The sequence below is a fragment of the Herpailurus yagouaroundi genome, unplaced genomic scaffold, assembly GCF_014898765.1.
Source record: "Herpailurus yagouaroundi ecotype Mexico unplaced genomic scaffold, PumYag 163, whole genome shotgun sequence".
Taxonomy (NCBI): Eukaryota; Metazoa; Chordata; class Mammalia; order Carnivora; family Felidae; genus Herpailurus; species Herpailurus yagouaroundi.
Window position 1 is genome coordinate 53,581,225 of NW_024412404.1, and position 15,586 is coordinate 53,596,810.

At 41.3% G+C, this 15,586-nt stretch overlaps 1 protein-coding gene across 2 annotated transcripts in view; it reads left to right on the top strand.

Annotated features, from left to right (window-relative positions):
• The first annotated feature begins 7,950 nt into the window (after positions 1 to 7,950).
• The window catches only part of PNLIPRP3 (pancreatic lipase related protein 3), a 37,034-nt gene continuing 29,398 nt past the window's right edge, over positions 7,951 to 15,586 (top strand). The window contains exon 1 of one of the 2 annotated variants that reach the window (XM_040486570.1): positions 7,951 to 8,261. In XM_040486570.1, coding sequence (XP_040342504.1) covers positions 8,213 to 8,261 — 49 coding nt within the window. In that variant the 5' untranslated portion in view covers positions 7,951 to 8,212. The remainder of the gene's footprint in view (positions 8,262 to 15,586) is intronic. The other variant, XM_040486571.1, reaches the window with a different exon arrangement.

The following is a 15,586-nucleotide window of genomic DNA, read 5'->3' on the forward strand; positions in this document are numbered from 1 at the left end:
GTTGAGTATGATTTCAGAGAGTAGGTAATACCTGAAGTGGATTTGGATGAAAGATTAAGATCTTACCCAGTAGAGGAGGGAAGGAAATAGTGTTGCAAAAATGGCTGAAATGAAGGCAGAGCTAGCTTGTTGCAGTGCTCTAAGTGGTTCCGTTTGAAGGGCATGTAAAGTGAGGAATGGTGGAAGAAGCCCAAGGGGGTAGTGTAAGAAAGGCCATGCACCAAATGCTGGTGAATTTGGACTTAGACAAAGTAGAGGAATAAAGTAATCAAACGTGGGGGTGCCTGGGTGGTTCAGTTGGTTAAGCTTCTGACTCTTGATTTTGGTTGAGGTCATGATCTCGCTGTTCGTGAGATCGAGCCTTGCATCGGGCTCTGTGCTGACAGTTCAGAGCCTGCTTGGGATTCTCTCTCTCTCTGCCTCTCTCCCTGCCCTTCCCCCCTCCCCCAAATAAATAAGTAAACTTAAAAAAAAAAGATCATTGTTGTAAAAAAAAACAAACAAACTGTACTCATCAGGTATCATAATAAGCATACAAATATATATCCCTGGCCTTGAATTTACTACATTACAATGTAGTTCATTACAATTTAATAGTGAAGATGAAAAAATAAATAATTTGAGACTTTTTTAAGTTATAAGAGGGATAAAAATAATTATTTGCATTTTGTTTTGCAATAGCCAAGATATGGAAACAGCCCAAGTATGCATCAGTGGATAAATGAATGAATAAAGAATTTGTGGTATACACATATGCACGCACATACACACACACACACACACACACACACACACAATGGCATAATATTCAGCAATAAAAAAGGAATGAAATCTTGTCATTTACAACAATATGGATGGACTTAGAGGGCATTATGCTTAAGTGAAATAAGTCAGACGGAGAAGGACAAATACCTATGGTCTCTTTTATATGTGGAATAAAGAAAAAAAAAAGAAAATCAAGTTCATGGATACTGATAACAGACTGGTGGTTGCCAGAGATTGAGAATGAAGGAGGGGAGAAATGGGTGAAGGGGGGGGGGGGTCAAAGGTAAACAGAAAAAAGAAAAGAAAACACAATGGAATGGTACAATATTAAAATTGTGAATAACAATGAAAAGTTATAAGAATAAAAATAATACAAGTTACAGTGAGTATTCAGAAATTGAAGAAATCTTATATGACTGGAGGGAATCAGGAGAAATATTCAGGAAATATACTGTCACACTTGAACTGGGCCTTGAATTATGAGGAGGATTCAGCATATAGAGAAGGGTGGGGAAGGGCCATCAAGGTGCAAGAACGAGCAGGAACAAAAACCTCAGCAAGTCAACAGGAGCAATGGGTGTGGACGGGTGTGGACTTGAAGGCTCAAAAGCTAAATTGAGTGGAGGACAAAGAGGTCCTTTATTCAAGTTAAATAGTTTCAGCTTCGTTCAACAGAGACGTTGAGGAGAATGTGATGGGAGATGTGATTCAAGATGGTGGGTCTGTAAATAGCACCTAGAATTCATGACTGCAGAGAGAAGAGCAAAATTTCAGGCAAGAGATGAAGTCCTGACCGGGGATTGTGATGGTGAGTCTCACAGGAAATGAAGGAGGGAGACCCCACAGAGGAAGAACCAATAGGACCCTTGAGAGTATCAGAGATGCTTTGGATGTTTCCAGCTCATGACTCAAAGAATAACAGTTCCTACAATAGAAACAGGGAAGGTGTGAGGAAGAGTTCCTTGGAGAGAAAAGAGTTTTTTGCTTAATGGGATGACTCTCTGATTCATTCAAAACACCCAGTTGGAAAGGTCCTGAAGACAGTTGGCCTTGCTGGGCCAGAAGCTTTGGAAAGAGGATGGAGGCAAGTTTCTAACATAGAGACAAAACGTGAAATCCTAGGAGGGGACGCTCTTGCCACTGGTGGAAACATCTAGGAATCTACCATGTCGGGAAAGGAGAAAATTTGGAGGAAATACTGTATTTGAAGAATAAGAAAAAAAAATTGAAAAAGCCACCAGCAATGGAACCAGAGAATCCATAGAAAAAATAGGTAGGAAAACAGAAAATAAGGAGGTGTGTTTCAAGAGCCAGAAAAAAGTAAATACAGCAGAGAGGGCAGGGGGTACTGACCATTTGGGCAATGTTTGGAGGCTTTACTGGCTTCATTTCCTAGCTCAATTTTCATAATTACCTTGGGGTTTACTTGTTTAACCTCTGTAACTTCACCTTTCTTATCTGAATGAAAAACTGCAATACAATGGCAACCTTGTGGGGACTCGTGAGAACAAAATGAGCTAATACTGCTTACCTTATGCATCACTGGGGAGAGCGAGGGTGACACCCATGCTGGTCTAAAAATCACCAGAAAAAGGAGACTGGCTTGGAGGTTTTACGGTGCTTAGGAGGTGGGGCCGAGGCAAGGGCTCCCACACACATGTATGTGTAGGGGATTCCATGTTTGGACTTCTCACTCATGCCACAAAGGGGGAGCATCCTTATCTTTCTTATCGGGTTACCAGATGCGGGACAGAAAGGAAGGAGGTTAGGGTGAGGCTTAAAAGCTGTCAGCAACCAAGCATCAAACAGTGGAGTCAGATTCTTAGAAAATGTTTCCCTAAATCTCCCTTAACTGGGCCCCAGAAATGCCCAAGTCACTCCAGCACCACCCATGCAAGAGGAAGTGCGCTAGAAGGCGAGCCAAAGTAGAAAGAGACTTACGCAAATGAGGTCTAGATCCCTTAGCAAAAAGGTGAAATGCTGTGAATCCCCCGGCAGGGGCCCTGAGAGCGCGTATACCAGTGGGGAGCCCTGAAAATCGTGGTGAGTCCTTTGATTGGTGAGCATTGGAGTTGTTTTAAAATGTGTTGGGCTGGGTTTATGCCGATCTACTTAAGCTCTGGTTTTCCTTGTGATGAGTATAAGTATATGACGGAACAACGAGTCAAGGTTAGGAATGCTGTTGATCATGGAACAAGTGTCTCACAGAACACGTTCAATCCCTGCTGAAGCCAATCATGTCTCCTCCCTCTGCTCTAAACCTATAAGTCACCTTCTTCTTCCCTGTCCTTGGGCATACTTGCTCTTCTTCCTGATGTCCTCACCCGGCAATCATCCCTCACTTCACCGTATCTAACTACTACATCATGCTTCCCAATGAGCCTGTTTTCCGTGACTCTCTCTCCCTGTGGTTTGTTTCTACTGGGCCCACAATTCCTACGTAATTACACAAGCTGTCCACATACAGACTTCCCTATTGTCGCTCTGCTCCCACGGAATACTTACCCATGGATGACCCTCCCTTCCAGTCCTGCCTTTCTCCTGGGCTCATTTGAACAAGTAGCCCAGCCTCTCTCAATAACATTCGTGGCGTAGCACCCCACACATAACAGGAGACTGGGTTGGACCTACGACAATAGTAACTATTGTTGCAGCTTCCCTTTATCGTTTACTGCGTGCCTCGTGTGGGCACGAGGAGCATTTGAGTTGAGGCACGTGTGCCTCTTTGTGAACATGTGCTCAGTTCATCTTCCCAAGAACACCCTGACATCCCTTGATGATGGTAGTTATTCCACAATGCATGTATGGCAAACCATCACATTGTGCACTTTATATACAATTTAATTTGTCACTTGCACCTCGATAAACCTGGGCAGGGAGGGAAGGACAGAAACGAAGAGTTGGATAGAGGAGAAAACGCAAACTTGCAAACATTCAAAACACAATCAGTGCCTGGAAGATAAGGGCACTTACCTATTTAACCAATGTGCACAGGGGATCTGAGGCTCAGGGAGGTTAAGTTACCAACGATCGCACAGCTAAAGAGGTCCTGCCAGGCCGTGAACCCAGATCCAGCTCAGAAGTCCAGGCTCCAAAACCCCATGCTATATTGCTTCAGTGAGAGCCTGCTTCTAGAATTTAGATCTTTTCAAACCATGTTGCAGTCTCACGCATCATCTGTCACTATGAATCCTCCTAACCTCTCCTTCCCTTGTGATTGCCTCTGCCACTGATGTTTTTCTAGATGTTCCCAATTCTTTGCTGAATGTGGGAAAGTTGAAATTAATTTTTCAAGGTGTAATTTTAATACACATTCCAATATGGTAAATTACTATTATGAAAAGTATACTACTTAGAAACTTCACGAAGCCCTCTAGAGTAACTTGTAATTATAATGAGTCGTGTTGATGCAGTATACGTTTTTACTCTGTATAATTTAACAAGTGTGTGATGACTATCTAATTATAGCCTATAGTTCGCAAAGTAATAGTTTACAATCATATTTCCTTGGTAGAGGTTATACTTCCACATGAGATTCTTGCTTTATGTCTGCCTACAAGAGGCGTATTACTACCAAATGTGCATACAAATAAAGCCTTATCACAAAGATTGACTTTAGAAGCATAATCTGTTTCAGAAATACATTTCTAAAAATTTGCCCAACACTTACATTCCTTAAACCAACCAAGCCAAACAAATTCATCAAAATACTCTTGTCCTTTCAAACGTCGTAAGAACTGTTCTGACAATACTCATGAGCGAAAATCTGTTATTCAAGAATGAAACAGGAAAAAAAAAGTGAGTGGATTTTTCTACCTCTGCAAAACACACTGAGGACTTTCTTGTATCATTGCATCCTTCAAGAGCTGAGTTGAAGAACAGAGATAGAAAGAAACCTAATGGCTCTCTCTACCTTCAAACTGTATCCTGAGTCAGTCCGCTTCCCTCCACCTCTATGGGCAACCTCTTAGTCCAAACCACCATCATCTGTCACCTGGATGACTGAAATAGCCTCCTAGCTGGCCTTCCTACTTCTGCCCTTGCCCCACTTCTGTCTCTTGGCAACAGACAGCCGAACGACCATTACCGCCACAGTCGGCCCAGGTCTCCTCTGCTCAGAGCCCTCCAACAGCTAGCTCTCTTTTCCCTGAGAAGAAAAGCTCAAGTTGCCACAAATGACCAATAAAGCCTTGCCCACTCTCGCCCCAAGTGCCTCCGTGACTCATCCCCTACTCCTCTTCCTCTGCTCCTGCCAGATTGGCCTTTTGCACTTTCTCAAAGACAGGAAGCACACTCCTGTCTCAGGGCCTGGGACCACCTGCCCCTCTCCCTGGAGAATCACGTAGTTACCTCCCCCACCTCCTCCAGGTTCTTTGCTCATACATCACCTTCTCAAGGAGGCCTTTCTGGACCATCCAAACTTAATAGCAACCCTCTCCTCCAGTCAAATCCCAAATTCTCCAACCTGCTTCACTCTGTTTCATTTTTTTTGCCAATTACTTGAACCACCTTTCCCTGTCCTCTAGAGTTTTACTTGTTTCCTGTGTTTATTGGCTGCCTCCCCCGTTGTAGAATTCAAGGGGGCAGGGTCCTTATTGTCTTTTATTCATTGATGTATCACTAGAAACTAGAATTGTACCGAGCATGAGGTAGCCAGTCAAATATTTGGTGAATGAATGAATGAGTGCTAAAATTACTCAGGTTTTTGTCACTGTATTTCACTCTTTTTTAAAAAAAATTTTGTAGGGGCGCCTGGGTGGCGCAGTCGGTTAAGCATCCGACTTCAACCAGGTCACGATCTCGCGGTCCATGAGTTCGAGCCCCGCATCAGGCTCTGGGCTGATGGCTCAGAGCCTGGAGCCTGTTTCCGATTCTGTGTCTCCCTCTCTCTCTGCCCCTCCCCCGTTCATGCTGTGTCTCTCTCTGTCCCAAAAATAAATAAACGTTGAAAAAAAAATTAAAAAAAATTTTTTTTAATGTTTATTTATTTTTGAGAGAGACAGAGACAGAATGCGAGTGGGTTAGGGGCAGAGAGAGAGAGGGAGACACAGAATCCGAAGCAGAGTCCAGGCTCTGAGCTGTCAGCACAGAGCCTGACGCGAGGCTCGAACCCATGAGCTGTGAGATCATGACCTGAGCCGAAGTCAGACGCTCAACCGACTGAGCCACCCCGGCGCCCCTGTATGTCACTCTTTCTCTGCTTCACCAAAATGGCCACGATGCCAGCCTCCTTGAAATCTTGGATAATTTAAAATGCCATGCATTAAGAAATAGCCTAAAAAGTGCTTTTTAAAATTACAGCCATATTCTTCAGGGTTCTGACATTAATATTGAAATATTCATCATGACATCTTTAAAGGTTCTCTGCCTTACTAAATCCTAAACATAATTTATCATATCAGGGACAAAATTAATTGAAATATTCTCTATTCTTGAATCAAGAATACAACTGATTTGCTGTTTTTCCTCATTTTGATGTGCTGTCATATATAAGCAGAGCTTTGATTTTGTGATGAACTTTTAAAAGCTATTGTTAAACTGCTCTGTGTGACATTTTTTCAGGCAGAACTACCATGAATTCAGCAAGCAGCCATGTCGTCATCAGTATCTGATCCTCGTTAAATATAATTGTTAAAGTATAATGAGTCTTCCACTCTCAGAATGATAATCTGTCTAGAGTAAGAATTTCCTCAAATGATATGAGATCAATGAAAATTAAGGCTACTGTTTTTTTTTTTTTCTATCAACAAATATTGACCATGTGTCTGCTGTGATAGATCTATTGCTAGACCCTGGGGGCCCAGAGATGAACAAAAACTAGTCCTTGTCTCAGAACAGTTCAGTCTAGGGGAGGAAACTAACAGATAAATACCTAGCAATTCCATGACATGCTAAGAGCTATAGCAGAGTCATTGAAAAGTGCTATGAAAACATGGAAGAGAGCGTGGCTTGAAAAAATTCCTGTATTATCACTATAGATCTTTGTTTTTTTGTTTTTTTGTTTTTTTCATATAAAAATGTTCATTAAGCACCTGCTAGATTCCAGGCATTGTGCTTGTCCCTGAGGATGGAGACGCGAATAAGAGGCTGTCTTCTGAGAGGTGCTATTGATGATGATGCTATTTATGCTGATCCTGCGTGCGTGGCTAAAAACATTGATTCCTGGAAAAATGACCAGTGGCAACTGGCGAAGCTTTTAGAGCATGTCTTTTGTAGTCGCTGGACATTCAGCACCCCAGACACCAAGCTCAGAGCTGCTGAATAGCCCTTTCTCTAATTACTGTGTGTCTGAATGCCATGGTGGACTGGCTGCTACCAGTTCCAGGAAATAGTTCAACCAAATAAAGCACCCAAGACTTGTAACTACTCTTGGTCTTAACCTCTTCTTTGTCTGATCCTTGCATAATGTAACAAGGTTTGTATGAAAGGGCTGAATGCTTCATAAATGCTTCAATATCGTCATGTTATCATGGTAAGAGGGAAAAAGTAAAGAAACACCAAGAAATATTTTCAGCCATCTTCTATGAGCATTCGACTGAGGATATCTGTGAACTGCATCACTTTAAGTCAATGTATCAGCCAAAAAGGCAGGTTCGCATCACATTAGAGTTGGTTACGTGGCCCAGGTGCCATGATGTAACGCTGTATTTTATGTGGACATAAATTTGTTCTTATAACCATTAACATAGTTGAAAAATCACTAATAAAATTAACTCCACTACAGTACTATACACGAGATACTATTTATATAATAAGTAATTCCGTCACCAAATGACCCTGTGGGTTGGGAACCATGATTATCCCCATTTTACAAGTGAAGAAAGGTGCAGTGAGGCTTGCTAGTGTGAGGTCACTGCTAATAAGTGGCAGAGCCAGAATTTGGATCCAGGTGGTTGGGCTCCAGATGATGGCAGCTGCAATGTTGTATTGCCACACAAGATGTGCAGATTAGCCATTATTAGCCACGTTCATTATTTAAGTCCTAACATGTTTCAGGAGGGTCTGCTTGTTTGCCCTTCGACATGTGTGAGGGGAAGAATACTCCAAGTTATGGTTCTGGTTTGGAAAGACTGTGCCTTTTCGATGTTTGTTATCTACCCTCCCAAAGCCTTAAAATAACTTTCAAGAGTGACTCAGATTGTGTGTAACCAAAATCTTGCTAATGATGAAACATCAAAACCTCGGAGGTTTTAACTACCAATCACCTAATGGAAGGCACACCTTGCTAATTATATCTCTTAATGTGGAGCCAGTAGTCTAGGCTAGGGCGCATTACTTTGCAGGGCATCGGGATTGAAGGTCGTGTGAACTCCACACTCTTCTGGACCTAGAACTTAAATGTTGGGTGATAACGTTTTGAAGAAAATTGCTTAATATTTTATAGTGAGGGGACTTTGTGATTAAAAATCTTCAAGAAGGGTTGATGTGATTTTCAAAAGCAACTTTGATGTTTGGAATTTGGATTGCTGCTCTCTTATTCTTTGGCACATCAATGGGTAAGACTTAATTTATTAGTTCCTTGAAAATAAGGAGTATAGTCACATCCAGAATGTGATTGATATGGGTTTCAGAATAATGGCTCTGTTTATATTTTGATTTATTTGTCATAAAAATATCTAAGGGAAATGAATCAATTTAGTAATACTAAATCTGTAAGTATATAGGAAGTATCTATTTCCAATAATATAAAAGTTGCTGGATGGCTTGTACTGGGCTCCCAGCTCTATACTTACTAGCCTATGGCCTTGGTGAAGCAACTTATCTGTTAAAGTCTTGATTCCTTCACTTCTAAGGTAAGTGTGTAGCAATAAATGAGAAAATACATTCATATTTCTGGTTTCAGTATCTGAATCACTGTAGATGCTCAATGAATGTATGAATGAATGAATGAATGAATGAATGAATGACTAATGGTGATTGGAACTTCCATGTTGATTTTTTCTATTTTGGGTCATGCTTTTGTGAAGAGATTTTGGTCTGTGAACATTTCTTACACATTTACTCAATATTCATGGACTTGTGCTCTTTATATCGTGGACTCTTCAGGCATCTCCTATGTAGTAGCTGTTGTTTATCTCTGTTTTTACCTCCCTGGTTCAGTGTTCTTCCTATAAGCACAACAAAAGTTAGTTGATATGTTTTAACCAAAATAGAATCAAAGAATTTCAGTGTTTTTACTCCCTGCCCTCCAGATCTTTTCTGTGGGGTAAAAGTGGATGGATCTGTTGTTGGTTTTAGTATATTCCTGGAACTGTGCTCTATTTTCTGTAATGTTCCTGCCCCCGACAGTCCTTACTGAGTACTGAAAGCAGCTAGACTGATCAGTTCCAGAACAGAATCGAGTGAAGTCTTGCCTGGTCTATTGTTCTTATACCGTCACCTTTTTTTTCTCAGGTGGTCTCTCCTCCTTCCAGACTTCAGGCCTCTTTGTCCTCTCTCAAAGTCCTCTCTGAACAAGGATGCTAATATGTTTTATTTTAATCAACAAATACAATCACCTACTATGTGCCAGGCACTGTGTTGAACCCTGGAGACACAGTTGTGATTAATAAGACTTCCCTATACCCATCGGAAAAATTTACTTTTCAGTAGGAAGTGATTTCTGTTTGAAGGTTTATTGAATTAAACACAAATTCTCTGGCAGGTACCAGAGAACTAAATGCAAATAGACTCTGTTACAAATTTAATAGATGCCAATGCAGGTAATAATACAAATGTGATGGAGACTCAAATTTTTAATGATAGCGGCTCTATAATGAATATAAGTGTGCAGTAGAAATATATATATATACATATATACTACTCCACATATATATATATAACTATGCATAACTATTATATATATATATAATCTAATTTTAATATAACTATGATTTTATTTTTTTAAGTTTTTTGGCAGCCAGCCAACTCTCTCCTCAGTTTAATGCCATGGCCAATCATAATCACTCCTTGGTATACACATTGGACTTCTTTGCTGCTTTTGCTTCACTTGGCTTAACCACAACACTGGTTAAATCCAACACATCATCTCTGTGCAGCTGACTGTGCCTGGAGAAAAACACACACCATGCTGACTGCCTCACTGCAAAGTCATGGTTATCAGACAGGAGGTGACCCTAAGGCTGCCAAGCCATCCTACTGTTCTTCCCTCATCCATTCATTTGCCTGGGCTCCTGGGTTCTTTCATTTTTCTCCCCTCTTCTCAAATCTCCAACACCTCCCTGCTTACCAACACTCAGCTGATGGCCTGGTTTCCCATTTCAATAAGAAAATGGAAACAAAGAGAAGAGACCTTTGCGGAGCTCCCAGTACCACATTTATCCAACTTGGCTGCATACACCTGCCTGTACGTTCTGCCTTCTCTCTTTCACAAGAGATGAGCTGTTGTTGCTGCAACAAAGGCCAACCCTTCCTCCTGTATATTAGACACTCTCTCCTCTCACCTGCCCAAGGAGTGCACTCAACCACACTCTCTTCTATTTCTCCTGCTTTACCAATTTTCTTCCTGGCTTCTGGAACATTCCCAGCAGCACAAACATGTGTTATTTCATCCGTCTTTTTGTTTTTTTTAATTAAAATGTATTTTTAAATGTTTATTCAATTTTGAGAGAGACAGAGACAGAGACAGAGCGCAAGCAGGGGAGGGGCAGAGAGAGAGGGAGACACAGAATCTGAAGCAGGTTCCAGGCTCTGAGCTGTCAGCACAGAGCCTGATGCAGGGCTTGAACCCATAAACTGTGAGATCATGACCTGGGCCAAAGTCAGACACTTAACCAACTGAGCCACCCAGGTGCCCCATCCATCTTTAAAACTCCACTTCTGAGTTGTGTGTATGGGGTTTCTTTTTCTCCTCCCCTTCTTTCTTGAATTCAGTCCAATCAGGCTTTCGCCCCAGAAACTACCCTTGTCACTGTCACCAGTTACTCCTATGTTGACAAGCCAGTGGTCAATTCTCCATCCTCATCTACTTAGACTTTGCAGTATTTGGTACTCTTGATTGCTCTCTCCCCTGGAAGTACATTTTTAAGTTAGCATCTAGGATTCCACGTTCTTCTGGGTTTCCTCCTACTTCTTGTAGGCCTTTTTGTCAGTGTTCTGTGCTTATCCCCACTCATCTTCCTGATGTTTCAATGATGGAGTGTCCTAGGACTCTGTCCTTAGGTCATCCCTCTTCTTTACCTACCATCACTCCCTTGGTGATCTCCTCCATATTCATGACGTCAAACACCACTTTATGTTTATGACTGCCAAGTTCCTACGTGCAACTGAACTTCTCCCTGGAATTGCAGTCTCCTATATCTACCTACTTCTGTGGCATCTCCACTTATGTATCTAATTCATATAAAAGCTGCATATCCAGAGCTTTTTTTTTACATTCGTTTTTTTTACATTCGTTTATTTATTTTGAGAAAGAGAGAGAAAGGCAGAGGGAGAGAGAGAATCCCAACCAGGCCCTGCACTTCAGTGCAGAGCCTGACATGGGGCTCAAACTCCCGAACGGTGAGATTATGACCTGAGCCGAAATCAAGAGTAGGCCACTGAACCTACTGAGCCACCCAGGTGTCCCCAGAGCTGAGCTCTTGATTCTACTCCCAAATCTGTCTAGAATTCTAGCGTCTCCCCAAGTAATGGCAACTCCAGCCTTCCAGGAACTTCGCCAAAAACCTTGACATCATCCTCTACTTTTCTATTACACCTTCCTGCCAATTAATCAGTAAATTGATCCTCCTTCACAATTTATCCAAAACCTGACAACTTCTCACCACTTCCCCTGCTGCCACCTTGACTTTGGACACCATTGTCTCTTGTCTAATTTACTACAGTCGCCTCCCAGATGATCTCTGTGCCTCCCCCCTTGTCCTGCTTCAGTATATTCCTAAAACAAAATAAACCTAAGTCAGTCTGCATCACTTTTCTGCTCATGGCCCTCCGATGGCTATGCCCCTCACCTTGGAGTAAATGCCAGAGTCCTTCCAATGATCTGCCGAGCGCTGCATGCTTTAGCCCTCTGTTACCTTCCTAATACCATCCCTTGTCCATCATCCCTTGTTCAACTCCCTGGGGCCAGATATGTCCCAGAACTCAGGCTTTTTTTTTTTTTTCTAATTTTAAGTATACTGTAAAATACAAAACCCTGAGAGGAATCTTGGGTAGCACAACCACATGGATATTTTTGTAGTAAAATCTATGAACATTCATATTAATTAGGATGACGAATATGTATAGCCTCAGGTCAGTTTTTGCTACCAAATGAGTTTTCTGCAAACTGAAAAACGAATGAAAAAATCAAAATCCCACTTCTTTCCCCCAGAGGATTTTAGATTTTGCAATTGCAGAGTAAGGTGTTACGGACCTGTCACTCCCCACTCTTCCGTCAGCTCTGATCGGGGTGGCCGTGTCATAAGTCCTCTGTCACACTAAGCCATGCTCCTTCCCCCAGAGGCTTGTGTGTTCTCTTCCCTCAGCCCTCTTCCAGAAATCCCCACAGTTTGCTCCTCACCCCCTTCAGCTATAGATTCAAATGCCACCTGTTTTAGTGAGATCCTCCCTGGCCACCCTATTTGAATAGCAACCCCTTCCTCACCTGAACACATACACATCTTCATTTTATTTACTTACTCTTATTCTTTATTTATTTACTTTATTTATTTATAAATAAATAAATTTATTTATTTACTTGTCCCCACACACGCACTGGGCTATACTCCACCAGGGCTAGGCTTGTTTTTTCCACGGTTGATTCCCTAATGCTGAGAACAATATCTGGCACATAATAGACACTCAAATAAATATTTCTTGAATAAATTAATGAGTCCATTTTCAAGATATTTCTTGTCATTGGGAAAGGCTGCTCACGGTATGAAAAATTACTCATTTAGAAAGTGGAAGTTAAGAAAACAACTAATATACCAACTTATATGATTTCTTAACCAATTAAACCTAATGTGCTATAGTAAAGAACGTTGAAGTCAAAGAGTAAATAAAACACTTCAGTTGCAGAATATATCAAAATGCAATGACCCAAGAACTGAAGACACTAGAAAAAGAACAAGTAACATTGAAGGAAGAATTTCATGAATAAAAATAAAAGTAAAGGTTAACACATTGGAAGAACAGGAGTAAAGCAATACAATTGATAAATGTATATTGTGATTGCCTAATAAAACTAAAAGATGGAAAACTGTGATGACAGATTTAAATAAAGAGAAATAACCACAGGTGTGGAAGACATTGAAATGATTATACTTTGTATAAATTCAGGCCAAGAGAATTGAACTTCTAGATGAAATCTTCTCTTTATACCAGAATAAACCCCAGATCAATGAACATTTAAAGTAAAAGAGTGAAACGAGAAAAATATAAACGAAAACAAAGTGAAATTGTTAATGATCTTGAAGTAAGGAAGGCTTTTCTAAACAAGATGAAACCCCAAAGCCATAAAGAAAAAGACTGATTATTTTGTTGAGTGAAATGTGAAATTTCTATAAAACAAAAACAAAAACAGCAAACTAGAATATTTTTTCTCGATGTCTGATTAAAAAGGACCAAATCTCTCTACTATTTGAAGAGTTTTTACAAATAAATAAGAAAAAAGCAAACTTTAGGAAAATGTACATCAGAAACAAAGATGTCCCCACCCACAGAACATGTGCAAAGGGCCAGAAATGCACAAGATATTCAGGTATTTAGGTAATTCAAGGAATACAAATGAAAATGACAAAAGGTTTTCCTTCCGGTGGCACCTATAAAAATGTAAACCTGCATACCCTTCTGTTGCAGATGGTAGTGTTGTTCCCCACTCTTTACTCCCCCTCCCCGGAAGAGGATGCTACAGCCCCACCTTTGGCTACATGACCTGCAGAGAGCAGTGCCAAGTTCGAATGCCTGTATGAAGAGCATTTGCATGGTTCAACCATGGTTCTGCCCTTTCCCTCTGCCCCAAGAGCAACATGTTCCAGACAGGGTCTCTTTTGGCTTAGATCCTGGAAGGAAGAAGACTGGTAAATCAGAGCCACAGCCAACCGGAAACTACTGCAGCCAAAATAGAACATGAACGAGAACTAAACCTTCATGTTGGGAAGCCGAGGAATTTGGAGGCTATTTGTTACAACATAACCTAACAAAAGCTAATTAATGCACCTCCCAATTCTACTTAGTGATAGAGTGAGCTGCATCATGGTTCTCCCCCCCCCCCCACCAACTTAATCACAATGACGCATTGGGCAGGGTGGTCACTTTTTGTAAGTCTTCATTTCCTCACATGTGTGACACTTAGGGCTCAGTCTGTTTTTGCCCTTTTAATTATTATTAATTAAATTATTATTAATTAAACATAATTTGGAGAAGTAGTCTTTTTTCTTTTGTGACTTAGAGTTACCATTATTAATTATTAAAAATTTAAGACCATAGATAAGGGTAAACAAGAAAATAAAAACCACGCATCCTCAGGGTGCCTGGGTGGCTCAGTCAGTTAAGTGTCCGACTCACGTATCTCATGGTACGTGAGTTAAAGCCCTGCGTTGGGCTCTGTGGTGACAGTTCAGAGCCTGGAGCCTGTTTTGGATTCTGTGTCTCCCTCTCCTTCTGCCCCTCACCCGCTTGTGCTCTCTCTCTCTCTCTCTCTCTCTCTCAAAAAATAAATAAAACCCATGCTTTCTCACCATTATTAATATTTTGATGCACTTCCTTTAAATTTTCTTTTTCACCATGCATTTTATTTTTTTTATTTTTTTTTTTATGAAATTTATTGTCAAATTGGTTTCCATACAACACCCAGTGCTCATCCCAAAAGGTGCCCTCCTCAATACCCTTCACCCACCCTCCCCTCCCTCCCACCCCCCATCAACCCTCAGTTTGTTCTCAGTTTTTTTTTTTTTTTAATTATTTTTTTTTTTCCTCAAAGTTTTTTTATTTATTTTTGGGACAGAGAGAGATAGAGCATGAACGGGGGAGGGGCAGAGAGAGAGGGAGACACAGAATTGGAAACAGGCTCCAGGCTCCGAGCCACCAGCCCAGAGCCCGATGCGGGGCTCGAACTCACGGAGCGCGAGATCGTGACCTGGCTGAAGTCGGACGCTTAACCGACTGCGCCACCCAGGCGCCCCTGTTCTCAGTTTTTAACAGTCTCTTATGTTTTGGCTCTCTCCCACTCTAACCTCTTTTGTTTTTTTTTTCCTTCCCTTCCCCCATGGGTTTCTGTTAAGTTTCTTAGGATCCACATAAGAGTGAAACCATATGGTATCTGTCTTTCTCTGTATGGCTTATTTCACTTAGCATCACACTCTCCAGTTCCATCCACGTTGCTACAAAAGGCCATATTTCATTCTTTCTCATCGCCACGTAGTGTTCTATTGTGTATATAAACCACAATTTCTTTATCCATTCATCAGTTGATGGACATTTAGGCTCTTTCCATAATTTGGCTATTGTTGAGAGTGCTGCTATAAACGTTGGGGTACAAGTGCCCCTATGCATCAGTACTCCTGTATCCCTTGGGTAAATTCCTAGCAGTGCTATTGCTGGGTCATAGGGTAGGTCTATTTTTAATTTTCTGAGGAACCTCCACACTGCTTTCCAGAGCGGCTGCACCAATTTGCATTCCCACCAACAGTGCAAGAGGGTTCCCGTTTCTCCACATCCTCTCCAGCATCTATAGTCTCCTGATTTGTTCATTTTGGCCACTCTGACTGGCGTGAGGTGATATCTGAGTGTGGTTTTGATTTGTATTTCCCTGATGAGGAGTGACGTTGAGCATCTTTTCATGTGCCTATTGACCATCCGGATGTCTTCTTTAGAGAAGTGTCTTTTCATGTTTTCTGCC